We start from the raw sequence: 19,391 nt of genomic DNA, 5'->3' as shown, positions 1-19,391 counted from the left end.
ATGTTTTTTTCTTAGTAAATGTCTAATAATGCAATAAAATCAAAAGTTGTACATGTTTTATTAAATGCTGTTGATAAATATATATTTTGTTGTTTTTTTTCTGATTAACTTTAGCAAATACCTATAATATGGTTATTTCCAACATTTGTTTTTAATGCAAAAACTATTGTTTACCAACGGGACTATATTGTAAAGTGTTATCTACATTATCATTTGTTTTAGCACATTTATTTACTCTGAACATGTATAAAAAATAAGCAATACACTAAGTATTTTTTGGTTATTATCATATATGTTAAAGTAATCTGTTTTGCAGTTCAGGTCAATATCATGATAATACAGTATATCATAATAAAAGCTTCAGCAATTAATCACAAAAAGAAAATGTCATACCAGAAGAAGCCTCAATGCTGAAGTAAATGATTGTGCTTAAAACCGTGCTGATTCTGAGAAGTTTTTTGTCATTATAGCGAAAAGAAAACCGTTTTAATGGTTTATGTAAGATATATTGTGTCAAAATAACAGATTTGTTTTATGATGCAGACTGTGTTTTCAGCCTGAAGGGAAAAGCTCACCTTGGTGTTCTCCTGGCTCAGATTTGTTCAGGTTTACCTGTCAGAGATTCACATTTTGTTAAATGATATGACTCTGGAATCAAACCGAGTAATGGGCTCAGTAAAGACCCATTTGACCTGCAGTGGTTTGCTTTCCTTTCAGCTGAGAATTGCTTTTATTCATTGTCAACTTGTTGGGATTTAGTGTCCTTCAAACTAGTTTAAGGAGCATGTTTTCTTGTTGGCTGAATATTTGTGTAGTGTTTATTAGGGCTCCTTTTATCATATGATAAAAATCTGATATCACAATACAAGTCATCTCGTATCTCATATAAATTCAATGATTTAATAGTTATATATTGACAGGTATATGTATATTGACACATAAATAACTGTACATTTTAAAGTATATACTCAAACATTTACTCATTCATATGCGATCATATTTCTCACTTTATTTAAAACAACATGGCACATGTAGGATAAAAAAGATATCAAATTATTATTAATAAAATATATATATTTTTTAAATATTGTCCAAAATATTGCTAAATAAAATGCTAAATGTAAACATTGTACTTGTAGTTAGGATTGCAACTTTCTCACAAAGCTGTTATTCATGTAGCCATGTAGATCCCCCTAATGGCGTGTATTATTGCATTGAAATGCATTTAAATTATGAAAAAGTATTACCATAAAGCATGTATTTTGTGATACTAAATAAATGATAGAACATAATATGAAGCGAAATATATATATTTTTATTTTCTCCACTTGACAGTGTGATATTGCACATGCCTAGTTTCTATTTGTTATTTATTTATTTATTTTGTTTAATATTTTACTATTTTATATTACTAAAATATTTTTATAAACCTGCTGATTACAAGACCAACATAAAAATATAAAGCATTGCTAAATAAAATGCTAAATGTAAACATTGTACTTTCAAGACTGCAACGTTCTCACAAAGCTTTTGTTTACCTTTCTGTCTGCATTCCTGTATTAGCATGTAATATTGCATTGAAATTCATTTAAATTATGAAAAATGATTACCGTAAACCATGTATTTTGTGACACCATGAAATAACTGATAGAACTTACAGTAATATGAAGAGAAATTTTTTTTTCTCTATTTGAGATATTGCACAGCCCTAGTTTCTATTCATTCATTCAATAATTAATTTATTTTTATTATTCATATTTTACTCTTTTTAAACGAAGATAGTTGTAAGTTAGATGTGCTCCACCCCCCCTCTATTTGATAAATAGTGTCATATTGCACAGCTCTAGTTTTCTTTCATTCATTCATTCATTCATTCATTCATTCATTCATTCATTCATTCATTCATTCATTCATTCATTTTTATTATTTAGAATTTACTCTTTTAAACGAAGATAGTTGTAAGTTTGATGAGCTTTTCCCCCTCATTTTGATAAATAGTGTCATATTGCGCAGCTCTAGTTTCTATTTTTTGTTTATTTATTTATTTGTAAAAACATTTTACTCTTTTAAAAGAAGATATTTGTCACTTAGATGTGTTTTATTTTGTCGCTTTGATATATAGCTTCATATTGCACACGCTATTTTCTATTTATTTATTTTAGTTAGCTTTTATTTGACTCTTTTAGAAGAAGAGAGTTGTTGGTTTGATGTGCTTTTCCTTGGAGTTATCACAGGTCAAATCTGTCTGTCCATCTCCTTTTTTTTTCATCACATTCTTCTGTGTCTTCTTCACACATCCTCCCTGTCTGTTTCTCTCCCTGTCGCTTTCTTCTGTGTTCCTCTACAGGATGCTATAAATCTTTCGGGGTATAGTGCTGGGTGACTGGGCTGCTGTGGGAAACATGAGCTAAAGCAAGAGAGACAGGCAACTCCAGAGCAGAGTGAATACAGTAAGAACAGAATGTCCCCGATGCATTTATGGAGAAGTGGCATTCTGGAGCAGAGGCTGTGAGGAATGGGGCCAGATCAATATTCTTGTCTTTCATTTTTGCTCGGGCATGCACCTTTTCATTTCATTGCCCTGTCGTTATTGCTTGTTATGCTTTTCTCTCCATCTCTTTGCCATAATTTTCTCACCTTTTGAGCCCAATTGAAACTAATCTGCTGGAGTTCTCAGCATTAACCTCACTGACACTGTGAGCAAGCTTAATGTGGAATGGGGGTGTGTGACATATTTATTGTGTGTGATAATATTGTAATCATTGTTTTAGTAAACTGAAATTGCAACAAAACAATAAGAATGACCCATAAAGAGGTTGCGTAATATATTGGAAGTGTCAAAATACTGTGATATAAACATATCCACAGCTATCTCACCCTGCAGCCCAAGACCGATTCTCACTGAAGCTAAGCAGGGCTGAGCCTGGTCAATACCTGGATGAGAGACCACATGGGAAATAGGTTGGTGTTGGAAATGGTGTTAGTGAGGGTGCTCAACCTGTGGTCTGTGTGAGTACTTATGCCCCAGTATTGTGAACAGGATGCTCAGTGAGCGATGTCTTTCAGATGAGAAATTAAACCAAGGTCCTGACTCTATGTGGTCATTAAAGATCCCATAGCACTTCTCGAAAAGGTGTAGCCCTTGGCCAAATTCCCACCATCGGCTCCTACCGATAATGGCCTCACAATCATCCCCATCCACCGAATTGGTTCTATCACTGGCTCTCCATTCCACTAAAAGCTGGTGTGTGGTGAGTTCACTGGCGCCATTGTGCTGTGGCTGACATTGCATCATCCAAGTGGATGCTGCACACAGGTGGTTGTTTGGAGAAAATGATTGTGAAGCGTTTCTGGGTCATACACAATAAATGCGCCATATAAATACACATTACATTAAATATCGTAATGGTTTGTGATAAATGATCGATTTTTTTGTTTGGCCACCATTAATACTCCCTCTGAAAAGACTTTTTTAACTCATCATGCTTATCTTTGAAACCAAGCAGAGTGGACATTGTTTTTGGCTAACAATCTGTAATGGTTTAAGTATATAAAAAAAAACATTTTAAAAAAGCAATAAGATAGCAAAGAAGTAACTGCACTCTGTTTCAAGTTTTTATCTGTTATATCGTGATGTTTTCACACTTGTATAACTATACCAATAGAAAAAAAAATGGTTGTGACATTTATATTATTTATTTTTGTTTGAAACACAGGGAAAACGATTTGCTTGGTTATCGGAGTATATGGAATACCTTGCCCTTGAGATTATCATCAATATCACCACCATCTGTTTTTAAATCCCTCCTAAAAATGTGCCGTTTTAGCTTGGCTTTTTAATATTATTTTAATAGTCCTTTCTACTGCTACATCATTTCTCCTGTCTTATTTCTATGTTTTTATTTTGTGTTTTTCTATTTTACTTTGTCTTATGTGCAGCACTTTGGTCACTTGAAGAGCGAATTTGCAAAAATATGTCTGTTATAAATGTTTTCAAAATATTGTATCACATATTGAGTATTCTTCAAAAAAATGTAACATTTATGAAAGGTAAAATCAGCCCTACTGTAAATGGATGCAGAACATGTGTCCTCCATTCATCCATTTATCCATCCATCCATCTGTCATCCATCCATATCTATCAATCCATTCATCTATCCAACCATCCATCTTTCTGCCTGTCCTCCTGCCCACCATCCATCCATCCATCCATCCATCCATCCATCCATCCATCCATCCATCCATCCATCTGTCATCCATCCATACCTATTTTTCTGTTGATCTATCCATACATCCATCTGTCTGTCTGTCTATCCCTCCATTCAGCCCTCTATCTGTCCATTTGTCCAACCGTCACTATCTATCTGTCATCCATCCATCATCCATACATTCATGCATCATCCGTCCGTCCGTCCATCCATCCATCCATCCATCCATCCATCCATCCATCCATTATCCAGCCATCCATCCGTCTGTCTGTGCTCCTCTCCAGCATCCATCAATTCACCCACCCATTAATCTATTTATTTATCCATTCATCCATCTATCCAGCTGTCATCCATTCATACCTATCTTTCTATTGATCTATCCATTCATCCATCTGTCATCCAGCCATACCTATCAATCCATTGATGTATTCATCCATCTTTCTGTCTGTCCTCCCGTCCACCATCCATCTAGCCATCCATCCATCTATTCATTCATCTGTCATCCATCCATCTTTCTGTTGATCTATCCATACATCTGTCTGTCTGTCCCCCTGTCTAGCATCTATACATCTGTCCATCCATCTATCTCTGTCCATCAGTCATTCATCCTTCCATCCGTCATCCTTACATCCATTTGTTAACATCCATGCATTCATCCATCCATCCATCTGTCATCTTTCCGTCTGTCATCCATCCATCCATCTTTCCATCCATCCATCCGTCTGTGTTTTTCTCCAACATCCATCCATCCATCTTATCGGACCCTGTCTATCTAAAGATCTATATGTATGGCTCATTACATAAGCTGAATTAGTTTGTGTATTTCACGCATCTGGAGTGGCAGTCAGACAGGCAATAGTAAGACAGTGGCACTGTGCCTGATAATGCCGCGGCTGATTGGCAGTGTGTATACAGTGTTAAGCACAAGAGAGAACCAAGCTCTGCACCCCGGCTGTTTTCCTCATGGCTCGGTTGTGAATAAAAGCCTGCAGCTGGGGTGAGTACAGGCTCTCACTATTGGGAGGATTTTCAGCAGTCGGGTGCAGCTTTTCACTGAACACAATTGCTCCTTGGAGACCCAGCGATTTAGGAGTGAATGAATATGGCATTAAGAGAAGCGGTCTGGTCTATCATGGGCACAGTCTGTTTGATGTCAGGGTTGTCATGACATCATCTAGGTGCAGGTTCCCACTTTTGTCTGCAAGAAGGAGGATGCGCAAATGCAGTGTTTGTGCAAATTCTCACCTGCCACTGTTTTTCAGATTAAGATGAGATTGGACTTGAATAACTATTGAAGAGTAGGTTCATTTAATAAATGTGCTCATTTAATAAGAGGTGATATGGAGAAGAATATCAACACAAGCATTCATTGATATTCTCTACATTATTCTCTCCTCTCATGCATTTGTGTATGAACTGGATTTTTTGGAGAACCTTAATAAATCACATTGTACACTCAGGAATGTGGTTTGCTGTTTGTTAAAACTATTTATTTATTAAATAGTTATTGAGTTTTTTAAGCTCAATTGTTTAATTGTTCAATCTACTTAATAAGTTAACTCAATTCCTTTATGTAGTCCCAAATGGATTGTGTAGAACCTAGCTGTCACAGCCAGGCCAGGTTCTCCTTAAGCCGGGGTCACACTGCACTTTTCTGTCACAAGTTTTGCAGTTAGCTGCCTTAGAGAGTTGATGCTTGGTGAATGCTGACCAACGAAATCGCATCATGTGACTGCCTGAGACCAACTGAGGATCAAAGCATGACCTCTCTGTACAGGAATTTAAAATATGGACCAATTGCTCAAATTTTTATTTATTTTTATTTTTATGTCCAATCGGCTTGTTTAATCCCGCCCCTTTATACAACGCCATATGACAGAATTTCACAAGTTTAAACTCACACAAAAAGTGTGACCGCAGAATTAAAGGTACAGTAGGTGATCTGCCAAAATGCTAAACGGTTAGCATAATATTTTTGAAACACAATCCCACCCCTGTCGTCCAAAGCCGCATCTCCTGATACATAAACACGTGCACCTAAAGGTGACAGCAGACAACCCACTAGTTCATGTCATTCGCCAGTTAAACTTTACATTACATTATAATACTACAATTCCGAACAAGAAACTGTAGGAATTACACTTACAGTATTACTAAGCCACACATACAGACCGAATGTTTAGAATAGCATGATAAACAATACAGGAAGCGCATCACAGGTTGTCATTGTTCAAAAATGAACCGATGTGATGTGAATATTAAACCAACACCACCTCAGTAAAGCAGGCTAGGCAGAATAGCACTATTTTACTCATGTTTTGTTTTTAAACTAAATAAAAATCTACATTATATATGCTCTAAATGTCCCTTATAAAACAGAAGAAATTCACATCAATCTTTCGCTGGAAGATTTCAGTGGCTAAATAATGCTTCTGTGCATGCACTTGCCAAGGATGGTAGTAACATAGATGCTCCATCGTGCAAATCTACATTTGCTGACTGACAGTTTGGGCTACTTATCAGAATTATGGGAATTTTCACCCCGACAATATTTAATTAGATGAAAATTTTGTTTTATGTCTTATAATCACCTACTGACCTATAAGCTGTGATCGCACTATAGTTTAAGCTTGCAAAATTTCAAACAGGGACCAATCGCTCGCTTTTTTTAATGTCTAATCATCTTGTTTAATCCTGCCCCTTTTCACAGCATTATATAACAGAACTTCGCACACTTAAACTCTAGTGTGACTGCAGCATTATCACTCAATCATGTGATGTCTCTGACAATCATGTCACAGTTCACCAAGCTTGAACTTTCCAATGCAGTGAACTCATACTGCGGATGAATGGAAGTCTATTGGGAGAAAAGTCCAGTGTTTCCACAGTTTTACTCTCACTCTTCACAATCACCCCGGTTACTGTCACCTGAATACTAATCAGCCCCAAACCTGTACATTAGTCCCATTCATCACTCCAGCCCCGTAAGAACCTTTAAAAACCCTCATTCAGTTTCTGGCTTCATTGCTAATACCAGGGACTGCACTCTCCATATGGTTAGTGTCTAAAACTTTGTTTCCAAGTTTACTCTCTCGTTCCCTGTGATCTCCAGTGTCTGGGTGTCTCCTTCCTAGTGTGGTTTCTCCCGGTCCCTCCTCTGGTTGTTTCTCTGGATCCTCCTGTCTGAATATCTGGCCTGGCTCCTCTGTATACACCTCCGGTCCCCTTATCCATCTGGTCATCCATCGCCATCCTGCACATCAGCTACATTGAGTTCCATTTCACCCTTCCATCCTTTAAAATAAACTGCTCCTATACTTACATCTCTAGTTCCCATATCTTCTTGTGACACCTGCATTTTTTTTTACATTGTTTAGAATAGATGCACTATGCTACAAATCACAGATTTGGAAGAAACTTCTTAATGTTCCATTGACCTTCATCTGGATAACCTGAGGATTTCAGTCACTTTAAAATAGCTGACCATCTTTTCTGTATGATAAGCTCAGGTGTTAGATTAACACCACCAACTGGGAGGATCTGAATGGTTTTTCTGAATTTGATCAGTGTCCTTTTTGAAATGCCACATTTCAGTTTGTTTATACCATGCTTCAGAATATATGTCAGCTTAGCACACACTGCGATTTCGACCAAAACAAATTTTGGACTTTTAAAAACAAATTCTATATTCTTACAGTAGGCTAAAATCTGTGAACTTTAAATGTTTGATATGTTCACTGACAGCCAATTAAAACGGCTGTTGAAACTAATTACATTTAAGGCAGTGTCAGAAGATTTCACACTCTTTCCTGCAATGTGTGACCTCTTACAAAGAGTGTCAAACCAAGAACCAATAGGAGCACACTATACCTGATTACACAATCAGCACAACAATTTCAATATTCATTGGGGAAATGTTGAAATATTTGTTCTGTTTTTATAATCAAAATAGTATTGGTATAACTCTAAATATTGTGTAAGTTTGCTGTGAGGTATCATGTTCAGTATCATGAGGATTGCTAAACTCAGGATCTCGAGATCTACCTGAGCTAAAACTACCCTCTCGCCCTGCAAATGGGAGGGAGCCCTGGGCTTGAGGATCTCATGAGCTCAGGGCTCTCTCCCGGGACAGCATGCCAAACTAGCTTATTACCAATCATTAGCTAAGTGTCGACTCTTGAATTGTCATTCAGTCTTACATTATGTCAAGTGAGATCTTACATTGACATGGGGTTCATGTTCAAACAATCTTACAATCAAAAATAATAAAGGATTATTAAAAACCACACAGTGTGAACCCTGGACTTTTCTGATATGTTAAAAAAACTGCTCCTGTTCTATTCCTGTTAGAATGACGTCAAATAAGACCAAGCAAACTGTGGGTTGTTCTTCATTGTAATCTCCTTTGTGTTCGCTGGAACAATCACTTTTAGAAGCTAGAATTTTCTTTTAATTTTCAAACTGTGGATTGTTAGTTTTCAACATTTCCTTCCTAAAAGTGGGTAGAATGATAAAAGGTTTTGAGAAGGCATGAATGCAAGCTGCATGCTGTCAGAATGACTGGAGGCCAGCCAGAACAGGAGCACTAGATCATGAGAGTGAGAATGAGATGGCAGAATAGAGAGGGAAGCTACAAATAGAAAAAAATAGAACGTGGAATGGTGAAGGTGAGGTGTAATGACATTGGCTGAAGGCCAGCAGCCTTATTTGGAGATTTAAAGACATTGAAAAGCTTTTTGTTGGTCCTGTTTACTTCCTGTTGTTTGTTATATTTTATTTATGTTTTTCACACCAGCAGACATAAAAATGAAGAGTTTGACTGATACAAATCCCAAACTCGATCTGTTTCATATTGACTTGTTTTAAAATATGATGGTTCCAGAATGGGGTTTTAATAATAACACTACATTTTCTCTGTCGTGTTATGAAGAATATAAATGGATGGTAAGATCATTAATGAAAGGCCTATGAGTGTGCTTTGCAGAATCAATAATCATTTGTGGTTTGCTGTGCATCTGTGCAAAGTGCCTATAATCACTTTCTCTTTCTCTCTCTCTTGTTTTTTTATATATATTCCCATCTATCCATCTCATTCTCCTTCCTTAATGGGGTCAGAGAGTCTGTACCGTGTAAGGAGGACAAAATGTATCCCTCAGACTAGCATTGACGGCCTAGAGGAAGCTGAGGTACTATTTTCTCTTTAAATATTCAGTAAACTCTTGCTTTTTTTGTTATATTGTGCTGTGACCTTTCTGTGTCCTTTGTCCTCAAAAAAGAAATGTCAAACGCATGTGCTGGTGTTGGTGGTTCACGGGGGGAACATTCTGGACCCGGCGGGTGGAGAGCCTGGAGCAAAGACCACAGATGTAAACACGTTGTCTTCAGTCCTGGAGAAAGTATCTCAAGCTCATTTTCAAGCTGCAGCCCAGCATGTGGTCATTAAGTTGGTGCCATGCCCAGCCGTATGCGCAGAGGCCTTCTGTCTTGTGTCAAAGTAAGTAAGCGACTTTTAATGACTATACTTTTTGGCAAAGCGCCATGGTATTCTTTGAAGTAAATACCATTGTACATATGCTTGCGTGGTTTCCTTCCAACAGCACTGTTTTGTAATGGATTGGACAGGTTGAGTTTCCTGGCATGGCATGTTTTGCTTTGCTGTGCATATACACTATAAAACGAGATGCCACATAATTAGATGTTTTGTTCTTGTGAGGTCATGAGAACACCCTCAGGTAAAATTGGCAAAATTCCTAATTTTTTTTAGTTTGTTTTGTGGGGAAATGCTGGCAAATTCAGTTGCAGTTGTTCTTGTCATGTTGAAATAACATTTTACAGAATTTATGTAAGATAAAAAGAGCAAATAAGTGCAGTTGTGCTGCTGATATAATATAATATAATATAACATAATATAATATAATATAATATAATATAATATAATATAATATAATATAATATAATATAATATAATATTTCTTATTATAATATAATATTTTACAGAAATAACTGTAATGTTATATTTGATAAATTTATTATGCTTATAGAATAAAAGCATAAATTCGTTGAAAAATGCGAATTTTGAAGTTTGTTCCTCGCCACTGTCGCCACTGGAACAGGTTTGGGACTTGTAGATCTGCACATCGATGGATTTGCTCTTCAGTGTTTGGACTTCCAGTAGTGAAAATTAAACCACACTGAACTGAACTAAAGTGAACTTTAACTCTAAAAACTGGACTGACGCATTTTTAATTTACTAAAACTTCTATGTTATGCTGCTTTGACGCAATCTACATTGTAAAAGCGCAATAAAAATAAACATGAATCTAATTGAATTAAAATGTTTACCACTTTTATGACCACTACTTCTTTAATCATTATTTTTTTACGCTTAAAAGTCCAGAAGGAATTGCAGTGTTTATATTATACTTTATTTTTTGGATGCAGCCCTAATTTATGCAATCCTGGGGAACACTTTAGAATAATGGTCCATGAGTTAATGTATATACACACATTAACTAAGCATGAATAAACTTGTACAGCATTTATTTAATATAGTTTACACTAATGCATTATTAATATCCAAGTTGTGCTTGTGAACATTGGTTAATGCACAGTGCTTTAACATGAAACAATGTTATTTAGATTGTGAGAATGATTAATAAATCCATTTGAAACGGTCCCTAAAAAGTCACGTCTTGCTTTCTGTTTTGGACTGAGACGCGTTTTGCATTCACACACAAGCGTACTGCGGCAAAACCCAAGTGAATTGCACTCAGACACCTGGCGCTGGGCCAGGGCCGGCCAAGTGAACCGTGCCTGAGCCTGATTTAATGCACTCACACTTCTCAAACGATCCAGGAAACGGGCCTGAGCCTCTGACCTCCCAGTGGAGATGTTGCAATGTAAATTCACAGCCTTTCTTTTTACTTGACAATTTTCAAACTTAAAAGTCCTGAAAACAACTCCCAAGATTATGGAAATTTCATAAGCAATCTATTAATTGCATTAGCTTTTGCACAGCATCCCTTCATCTCACACGGGTTGAACAAGAGTGCAGATAAGATACAAAGCTTAAGCCTAGAGTGATTTGTTTGCTTGACGAGACATAATGAATTTGTCGACCCTCTATGCAGATGTTCGTTCATAAGGGATGAAGCGAATAAGAGGTAAGAAGACAGCCCCAAGTAAGCATGTAACGCTAATGCTTTCTGTGAGAATCAGCCTTTTTAATGAACAGAGTCCCTTTAAGCCGTGAAAGCGGATCCATTGCTTCAGGAGCTCAGTGGTTTGGGCCCTTCTGAGGGATTTCTTCTATAGCTTCAGGCCTTTTATGTCCTCTTTGTCATCACCTGGGCGAAGCAATGAAGGTGTAGGAGCTCCACAGAGTCAAAACAAACAGAGCAGAAGAGGGTGTTTGATCACATGATCACAATCTCGGCCCGCTCCCATGGTGAACATGATCTAATAAAAAATGTCTATCACTGGGGGTTCTGTGGAGATTAACATGATAAACCCTGTTCACGAGTGACACACAAACTGCATTTGCTGTTTTGCTGTGGTTTTATGGTTTTATAGTGCTCACACCGACTGGAGCTGCGAGTGTTAACCGACTTAAGCAAAGGACAAAGAGACAGAAGCTGAAATCACGACTGGTTTTTGTCTACATTTGTTCAGGGCCAGGGAAAGGGATATAATAAAAGTAATATAATACCAAAAAACGGCCTACTGGGAGAGGCTGAGGAATTGTTGCAGGTCATAATCTTGCTCCATGGATACAGAATACACATAAAAACAAAGTTACACACGCCCTCAGAATAACACAATAGGGTATTCTTTTCATCAGCCCGACTTCCTTTTTGCTTCCCGCACATCAAATCAAAGCATGTGCAGTCAGTTTACACATTACTTAAGCCAGGGTCAGCCACAAAAACAGCATTGGTAGGCTCTGGTGACTCAAGAAGAGTTGCGTGGCTGATTTTGTCTTCTGCTGGGTTTTGGGTGACCAAAAGGAATGTGTAAATATCCAGTTAAAGTTGCTGGATTAAACAAAGCATCATGTTGCTTGTAAAGTTGATATTAAAATTGTATTGATGCACAAATAAGAAGTTTATGTGCTTTTTTAATTTATTTATACACAGAAACATTTCAGTACATTCACATCAGATAAAGACAGTCTCTAAAAAGATCTAATGACAACTCAATATGCAAGTCAATACAATATACACTCACTGGCCACTTTATTAGGTACACCTGTCTACTCGTTAACACAAATTTCAGCCAATCACATGGCAGCAACTTAACGCATTCAGGCATGTAGACATGGTCAAGATGATCTTCTGCAGTTCAAACCGAGCGTAAGAATGGGGAAGAAAGGGGATTTAAATGACTTTGAATGTGACATGGTTGTTGGTGTCATATGGGCTGGTGTGAGTATTTCAGTAACTGCTGTAACTCACGTAACCAATGGTTACAACCAAGGTATGCAGAAGAGCATCCCTTAACACACAACACGTCGAATCTTGAGGCGGACAGGCTAAAGCAGCAGAAGACCACACTGGGTGTTACTTCTGTCAGCTAAGAACAGGAAACAGGCTACAATTGGCACAGGCTCAGCAAAATTGGACAATAGAAGATTGGAAAAATGTTGCGTGGTCTGATGAGTCTCAATTTCTGCTGCGACATTCCGATGGTATGGTCAGAATTTGGTGTCAACAGCAAGAAAGCATGGATCCATCCTACCTTTTACCAGCATTTCAGGCTGGCGGTGGTAGTGTAATGGTGTGGGGGTATTTTCTTGACACACTTTGGGCTTATCAGTACAAATTGAGCATCGTGTCAATGCCACAGTCTACCTGAGTATTGTTGCTGACCATGTCCATCCCTTTATGACCACAGTGTACCCATCTTCGGAAGGCTACTTCCACCAGGATAACACCAAGTGGTGCTCACTGCAGAGCCATTTGGGCAGAGCTGAGCTCCAGCGAGGGGGAGCTTGAGCTCTCGTTCCTCCTTTCTTGCACTTCTTCTACGAGTGATGTCACTGGGGGTAGGGTTAGGGGTGGGGTTGGTGCACGCATTAAAACAGCTTACAGGAGGAGGAGCGAGAGCTCATGCTCCCCCTCGCTGGAGCTCAGCTCTGTTCAAATGGCTCTGCAGCGAGCAGTGTATCGGATAACACACCAAGTCATAAAGCATGAATCATCTCAGACTGGTTTCTTGAACATGACACTATAGTCAAATGGCCTCCAAAGTCACCAGATCTCAATCTAATAGTGTACCTTTGGGATGTGGTGGAACAGGAGACTCGCATCATGGATGTGCATCTGCATGATGCTGTCATGTCAATATGGACCAAAATCTCTGAGGATTATTTCCAGTACCTTGTTGAATTTATGCCACGAAGGATTAAGGCAGTTCCAAAGGCAGATGGGGGTCCAACCTGGTACTAGTAAGGTGTACCTAATAAAGTGGCCGGTGAGTGTATGCTTATGTATGTGTGTAGAAAGATAACACCGCTTGAGAATATTCAGTGTATCTTAATTTACAAAATTTATTAAATATAGGTAAACTATTAATATTCATTTTATCCTATAAAGATCTGATAACATTCTTCTAAATTTTAAATAGAAAAACTATAACTTAAGGAATTTGTTCTACAAAATTAACAAAAAACAAACGTTTTCATTTTCATCTCATATTCTGATTCATTGGCTATGTATTTCTGAGCATCACTCAGTCAAGGCTCACTGCTCTTTTCACACTGACAGACTTTTGAGGTGCAAACAGCTCATCGTATCTTTTACAGAGCATGCATCTTCTGTCAGTACAGCTGCCATGCATGTATGTTCTCATTTCCTCAGTTTAAGAGCCTTGGGAATTGTCTTTTGAGACCTGTGGTCGTCCTGCCAAGCCATCACTGCTGTTAATGAGTTTCCTCTCCTAATGAGGTGTGCTTACAGATGTGTGTATGGAGCAGAGTCTCACATGCACAAAGCACGCCACTCACACACAAGCATTAGCGTTTGTGGGGAGGAAGCACACAAAAGTGAAGGAGGGGCAAAATGTTATGGAGCTTTGTGTTTTCTGTCTCCCGAAAGTATTTCCAATTAGCAACTCTGGCAAAAAAAAGCTTCTACATTGATTTTCTCTCTCACCAAACATGGTGTGCAAGTGTATAATTCCTGAATTTAAACAAATTGGGCCTCTGTCACAGCTCAGATAGGAAGGAATGCACACAGATTTGTCTCTTGAGGAGAGCAGCACCACCTGTAATTATTAATGTTGTAATTTTCTTCCTGTGTTTGGTAAACAGACAAACTGTAATTCTTTGGTAGCCTTTGACCTGAATTTCTTCAAACAATACTAATTATATTTTAAGTATACCTGCTTGTTTCTTAATATTTAAAAATATATATATTGAAGGATATAGGTTAAGTTGGGGATAAAGTACATCCAGGAGGTTGTTATCGCAGAATAAAGCCCAACTGGCTTATCGGCAGCTCGACTCAAAGCAGACAGCTGTTGTATAAGTAGATGTCTTTTAGACACAAAATTGCCTAATGGGTAATTTGTTGACAAATGAGAAAAGAATGTAATAACAGATTTCAACTAGTGCATTAAGAAACAGTGATTTGTTAATGGAAGTATTATCTTAGCTGAAACTTAATTATTTCATTTGAAACTATTATGTTTGATGGCATAAAAACATGCAGACTGCCAAAATTGTGACAGAAATGTAAGTTTCTCTGTATTCGTTCACTTAACCTAAAAAAGACACCACTTTTAAAACAAATTTATACTTGATAATAGACTTGATTATGGCTAATGCATCATATTACATCATGGAAAGGAAGAGGAAATGATTGCCATCTTATGTTGATTCATTGATGGAGAGATGCAGCTTTGAGATAAATATCTTTTATCTGAGCCTTATTGGCCCTAATGGTCGGAAGAGAGATCCCTTTAATAAGAGCTAATGCTTTACAAACAGAAATGAGATTTATAATGGGAGTCCTCCGCAAATTAGATCTTCAAACGGATGACTTTGTTGTGTTTGTGAAAGGCTGGGTTCCTGATCCGTGTTTTTGCAAGACGTTTTTTGGCAGTCTAAAGAAGTTATTGATCACAACTCCTTCCTCTCGCCTTCCTCAGCTGGAACTGGGTTATTTTGAGACCCAGAACCCATCGCCTGTGGTGCAAGCTAGCAGGGTGTACAGGGGTCTTCATTTACTCCGAGTAAGCTTGGAAAGTTTTGTCTTTGAAAGGACAGAGATCACTTCTTTCATTGTGAGACATACTAGCATAATGAGGGCTGGAGGATTAGTATAGGATTAACATCACTTTAGATTAATGAGTGGATGGATAAATGTTTGTTATTCATTCACACCTTAGTATGTTAAAATGGTCATAACCAATCAAAAGAGTAAAAATTTATTTAGGTCGGTAAGATTTTTTTTAAAGGTGTAGTCCGCGGATCACAGCACGTTATGTTAGCTGACCAATCAGAGCCACTTGTGGGTGGGCCTTTCGAAGGAACTAGGAAATATGACAGTCATTTTCATGTTAGCTGAGTAGCTATATATAATCAAAGTAAGATATTTGAAAAAATGAAACGATTTTTTGAAGTGAAGTGAAGCATCAGCACACATTGCTTAGGATCTTGTAAACACAACCAAGCTTTTAAAAATACACTCTGGACCACCTCTTTATGTGTGTTTTGATGCCTCTTATGCCTTGTTCACATCAGACGTGGCACGCACGGATAAATTACAATATTCGCGCATAAATAGATGCGTGAACATTTTTAGTTTACTTGCTTCATTCGCCTGTCAAATGCACTTCATTCGCGCGTCAAATTCACTTCACAATAAGCGCATCTGTCTGCCCAGTGACTCTAGCTTTGTTGCTAGATGGCTAACATAGATTTTAATAAGAGAATAGCTATTTTTATGTGCTTTAAGAGGACTGAAAAGCAGCGTTAATTCGTTTGGAGTTGTGTCTGAGTCCACTAAATCCATTCAGAGGTGCATCCAGCTCTGAGTTCATTACCTCCTCCAGAAACTATACCTGGATGATGAAAGCTTTCAGCGGTGCTTCCGACTGAGCCAAGCCCAGTTTGATGGTGTGGGTTTGTGTTGGTGTGGGTAAGAGGATTTTCCTTCGGGACACCGACAACAGGCACTGTGTTATAATCACGCCGCCACAAGAGCAAGCTCCTGTTTGTTTTACGTGGTGAGAATGTCAGCTGAAGTTCAGGTTTTCGAACTCGAGCAATTCGCAAAATGCTCAACTCGCGCTGCTTCATTTCGCGAATTACATCATTTTCGCCACCTCATTCATGTGTATCATGGCGCAGGATGTTTATTTGCGTTTTTGCATTGATTTAACATGTAAATCACTCTCGCTTGACGCTTGTTTCGCCTCTGGTGTGAACACAGCATTATGCACAAAAAGGCTTCATTTATTTGCTTAAGTAAACAAACCTGAAGTAAAACAGCAGTTATGCTATTTTTTGTGGATTTATTTTTCCTTTGATTAAATTGTCAAATGACAAGATGCATTAGGAATGGAATATTTTTTGTTATATAAATGTACCTTGTCTCTTTTAATCAGGACACTTTGATGAAAATAAAGTTTAAAAGAACATCATTTATTTGAAATGGAATATTTTGTAACATTATAAATTACTTTTAACCAATGAATGCCTTCTGGATGGAAAGCTTGCATATTTTGAGACTACAATGTTATTACTTGAAATAACTTACAATATCTGATAACAGCAATGTACTATGGTTTGAGCATTTTTTTAACATTTGAAATAACTTGGAATATCTATTAGCAACAATGTCCCATGGTTTCAGCTATCATTACTTTTTTTACATTCATGCACACAGGCCTTTGCTTGTGTAAGTTCCTGCTTGTTATTATGAAATGATATGCAAAATAATTGGATGTTTTGTTCTGAGGTCATAAGAACACCCTCAGGTAAAATTGGCTAAATTCATGAAATTCATTTTGTGGGGAAATGCTGGCAGATTCAGTTGAAGCTGTTCTTGAGAGTTAGTTCATGTAAGGACAATATTTTACTGAACTTTGTCCTAAAATAATAACAGCTATTATTTTCTGTAAACTGTAATTTGCAGAATAAATAGAAAGAACAGCAAAAAATATAATATAATATAATATAATATAATATAATATAATATAATATAATATAATATAATATAATATAATATAATATAGTATAGTATAGTATAGTATAGTATAATATAATATAATATTCATTCATTTTCTTTTCGGCTTAGTGCCTTCTTTAATCTGGGGTCGCGACAGCGGAATAAACCGCCAAGTTATCTAGGATGTGTTTTACGCAGCGGATGCACTTCCAGCTGCAAGCCATCACTTTGAAACATCCATACACACTCATTTACACACAAACACTACGGACAATTTAGCTTACCCAATTCACCGGTACAGCATGTCTTTGGACTTGTGGGGGAAACCGGAGCACCCCGAGGAAACCCACGTGAACGCTGGGAGAAAATGCAAACCCATAGAAATGCCAACTGACCCAGCCGAGGCCGAAACACCGACCTTCTTGCTGTGAGGCGGCAGCACTACCTACTGCGCCTCCGCGTCACCTGTAATAGAATAGAATAGAATAGAATAATGATATTTGTAATTATAATGGTCATTGTAGCTCTAATTTAAGTTGTATTCTTCCTGTATTCCAAGAATACAAGCTGTATTCTTGTATCTTGTATTCCAGTTGTCAGCAATGTACAATGTTTTCAGCATTTTGTATGTTCTTGCAGGCCTTTGCTTGTTTAAATCCCTGCTTGTTTGTACTCAGCTAACATTTCTTGTAGAGTTTAGTATTCACAGCTTAAGGGAGGGAATGAACAGCTAATCAATATTTTATGACAAAACAGCAAAGTTAAGTGCTCATTCTCTTTCTTGTTCTCTCTAAATATCTTTCAGCTTCTTGGCTAGTCTTTCCATTTTCTAGTGAGATTTTTCTTTACTTCCCTCAGGTTAAAGTGTAGGCGGTTCAAAGATAAAGTCGTTTTTTTTTTTTTTTTGACAGAAAACAGTTCTTAAAATGCCAATTTTGCTTTGGACATGAATAACACCTCACATCATGCTGCTTGTCAAGTAGAGGTGTACTATTACTTTTCAAAAAGATCTGACTTTAAATTTTCACATGAGAAGGAAGGCAGCAGAGACTTCCCTATAGGCTTAATGGGCCTAAAAGTAACCACCTAGCAACCCTATACTGTAACACTCTATCAGTGCTAGTACCCACCTTGAGCACCCAAGCAACAGTACTGGGATGTTAAAATTGATCAGAACACATTAGCAGATGCAAACTTTCTCTGTGCAGAAAAAAACGAAAATACAGCTACGTCATCATTAGGATCATAGCCTATAGTAGGGGATTTTGTTAAAGGCATAGTTCACCCAAAAATGAAAATGTACTCTTGTTCTGTACACTGTAAAACCCAAAAAGTTAAGGTAACTCAAACCATTTGAGGAAACTGATTGCAACAAACCATTTGAGTTCAAAAACTGATCTTAATGGGTACTGTAAACTTAATCCATTTGAGTAAATAAAGCATTTTGAGCACAGTAAAACACAATAAATCAAGAGAACTAAAACCAACTGAGTACTGTAAAACCCAATAAGTTAAGGCTACTCAAACCATTTAAGGAAACCTATTGCCACAAACCATTTAAGTAAAAAAAAACTAATCTATATGAGTATTGTGAACTTATTCCATTTAGGTTGAAGTAATGAGGTATTTAATTAACTCATTATCTTTAACACCAAGTTCAAAACTCTGTTTAAATGAGTAGAATTAACTTTCAGTAAATTTTGAGTTCACTACACTCATTTCATTTGATAAAGTTGACGGTTGTGTTTTACAGTGTAATGGTTGCCAGCAATCCAGGCTTGTAGATAACTGGGTATCATCCACTTTTACTCAGGACTACAAATCTGTCACCATATAGACTACAAATCCTGTCATGCACCACATACTCACATCTGTTTTGGTTTTCCACTGATTGCTAACACAGTCTTGTCATACTCTTACTGTGAACATTACGATGCGTTTTTCTTGCCTTGCTTTGCCGTGTTTGACCCTCACCTTGTTTGTTTGTTTATGTTGGTTGCTAACCCCCTAT

General features: G+C 37.4%; 1 protein-coding gene across 2 annotated transcripts in view; it reads left to right on the top strand.

The window, feature by feature from the left end:
* pitpnm3 (PITPNM family member 3) overlaps positions 1 to 19,391 on the top strand; it is a 168,645-nt gene that overhangs the window by 83,111 nt on the left and 66,143 nt on the right. For both annotated transcript variants that reach the window (XM_087282506.1, NM_001446847.1), the window contains exons 4-5: positions 9,324 to 9,394; positions 9,485 to 9,702. In XM_087282506.1, the coding sequence (XP_087138632.1) occupies positions 9,324 to 9,394; positions 9,485 to 9,702 (289 nt within the window). The remainder of the gene's footprint in view (positions 1 to 9,323; positions 9,395 to 9,484; positions 9,703 to 19,391) is intronic.

The sequence above is a fragment of the Danio rerio genome, chromosome 15 (assembly GCF_052040795.2).
Source record: "Danio rerio strain M-AB ecotype USA chromosome 15, GRCz13ab, whole genome shotgun sequence".
In the NCBI taxonomy this organism is placed as follows: domain Eukaryota; kingdom Metazoa; phylum Chordata; class Actinopteri; order Cypriniformes; family Danionidae; genus Danio; species Danio rerio.
Note: the sequence above shows the minus strand (reverse complement) of the source record. Positions and strands in the feature narration are given on the sequence as shown.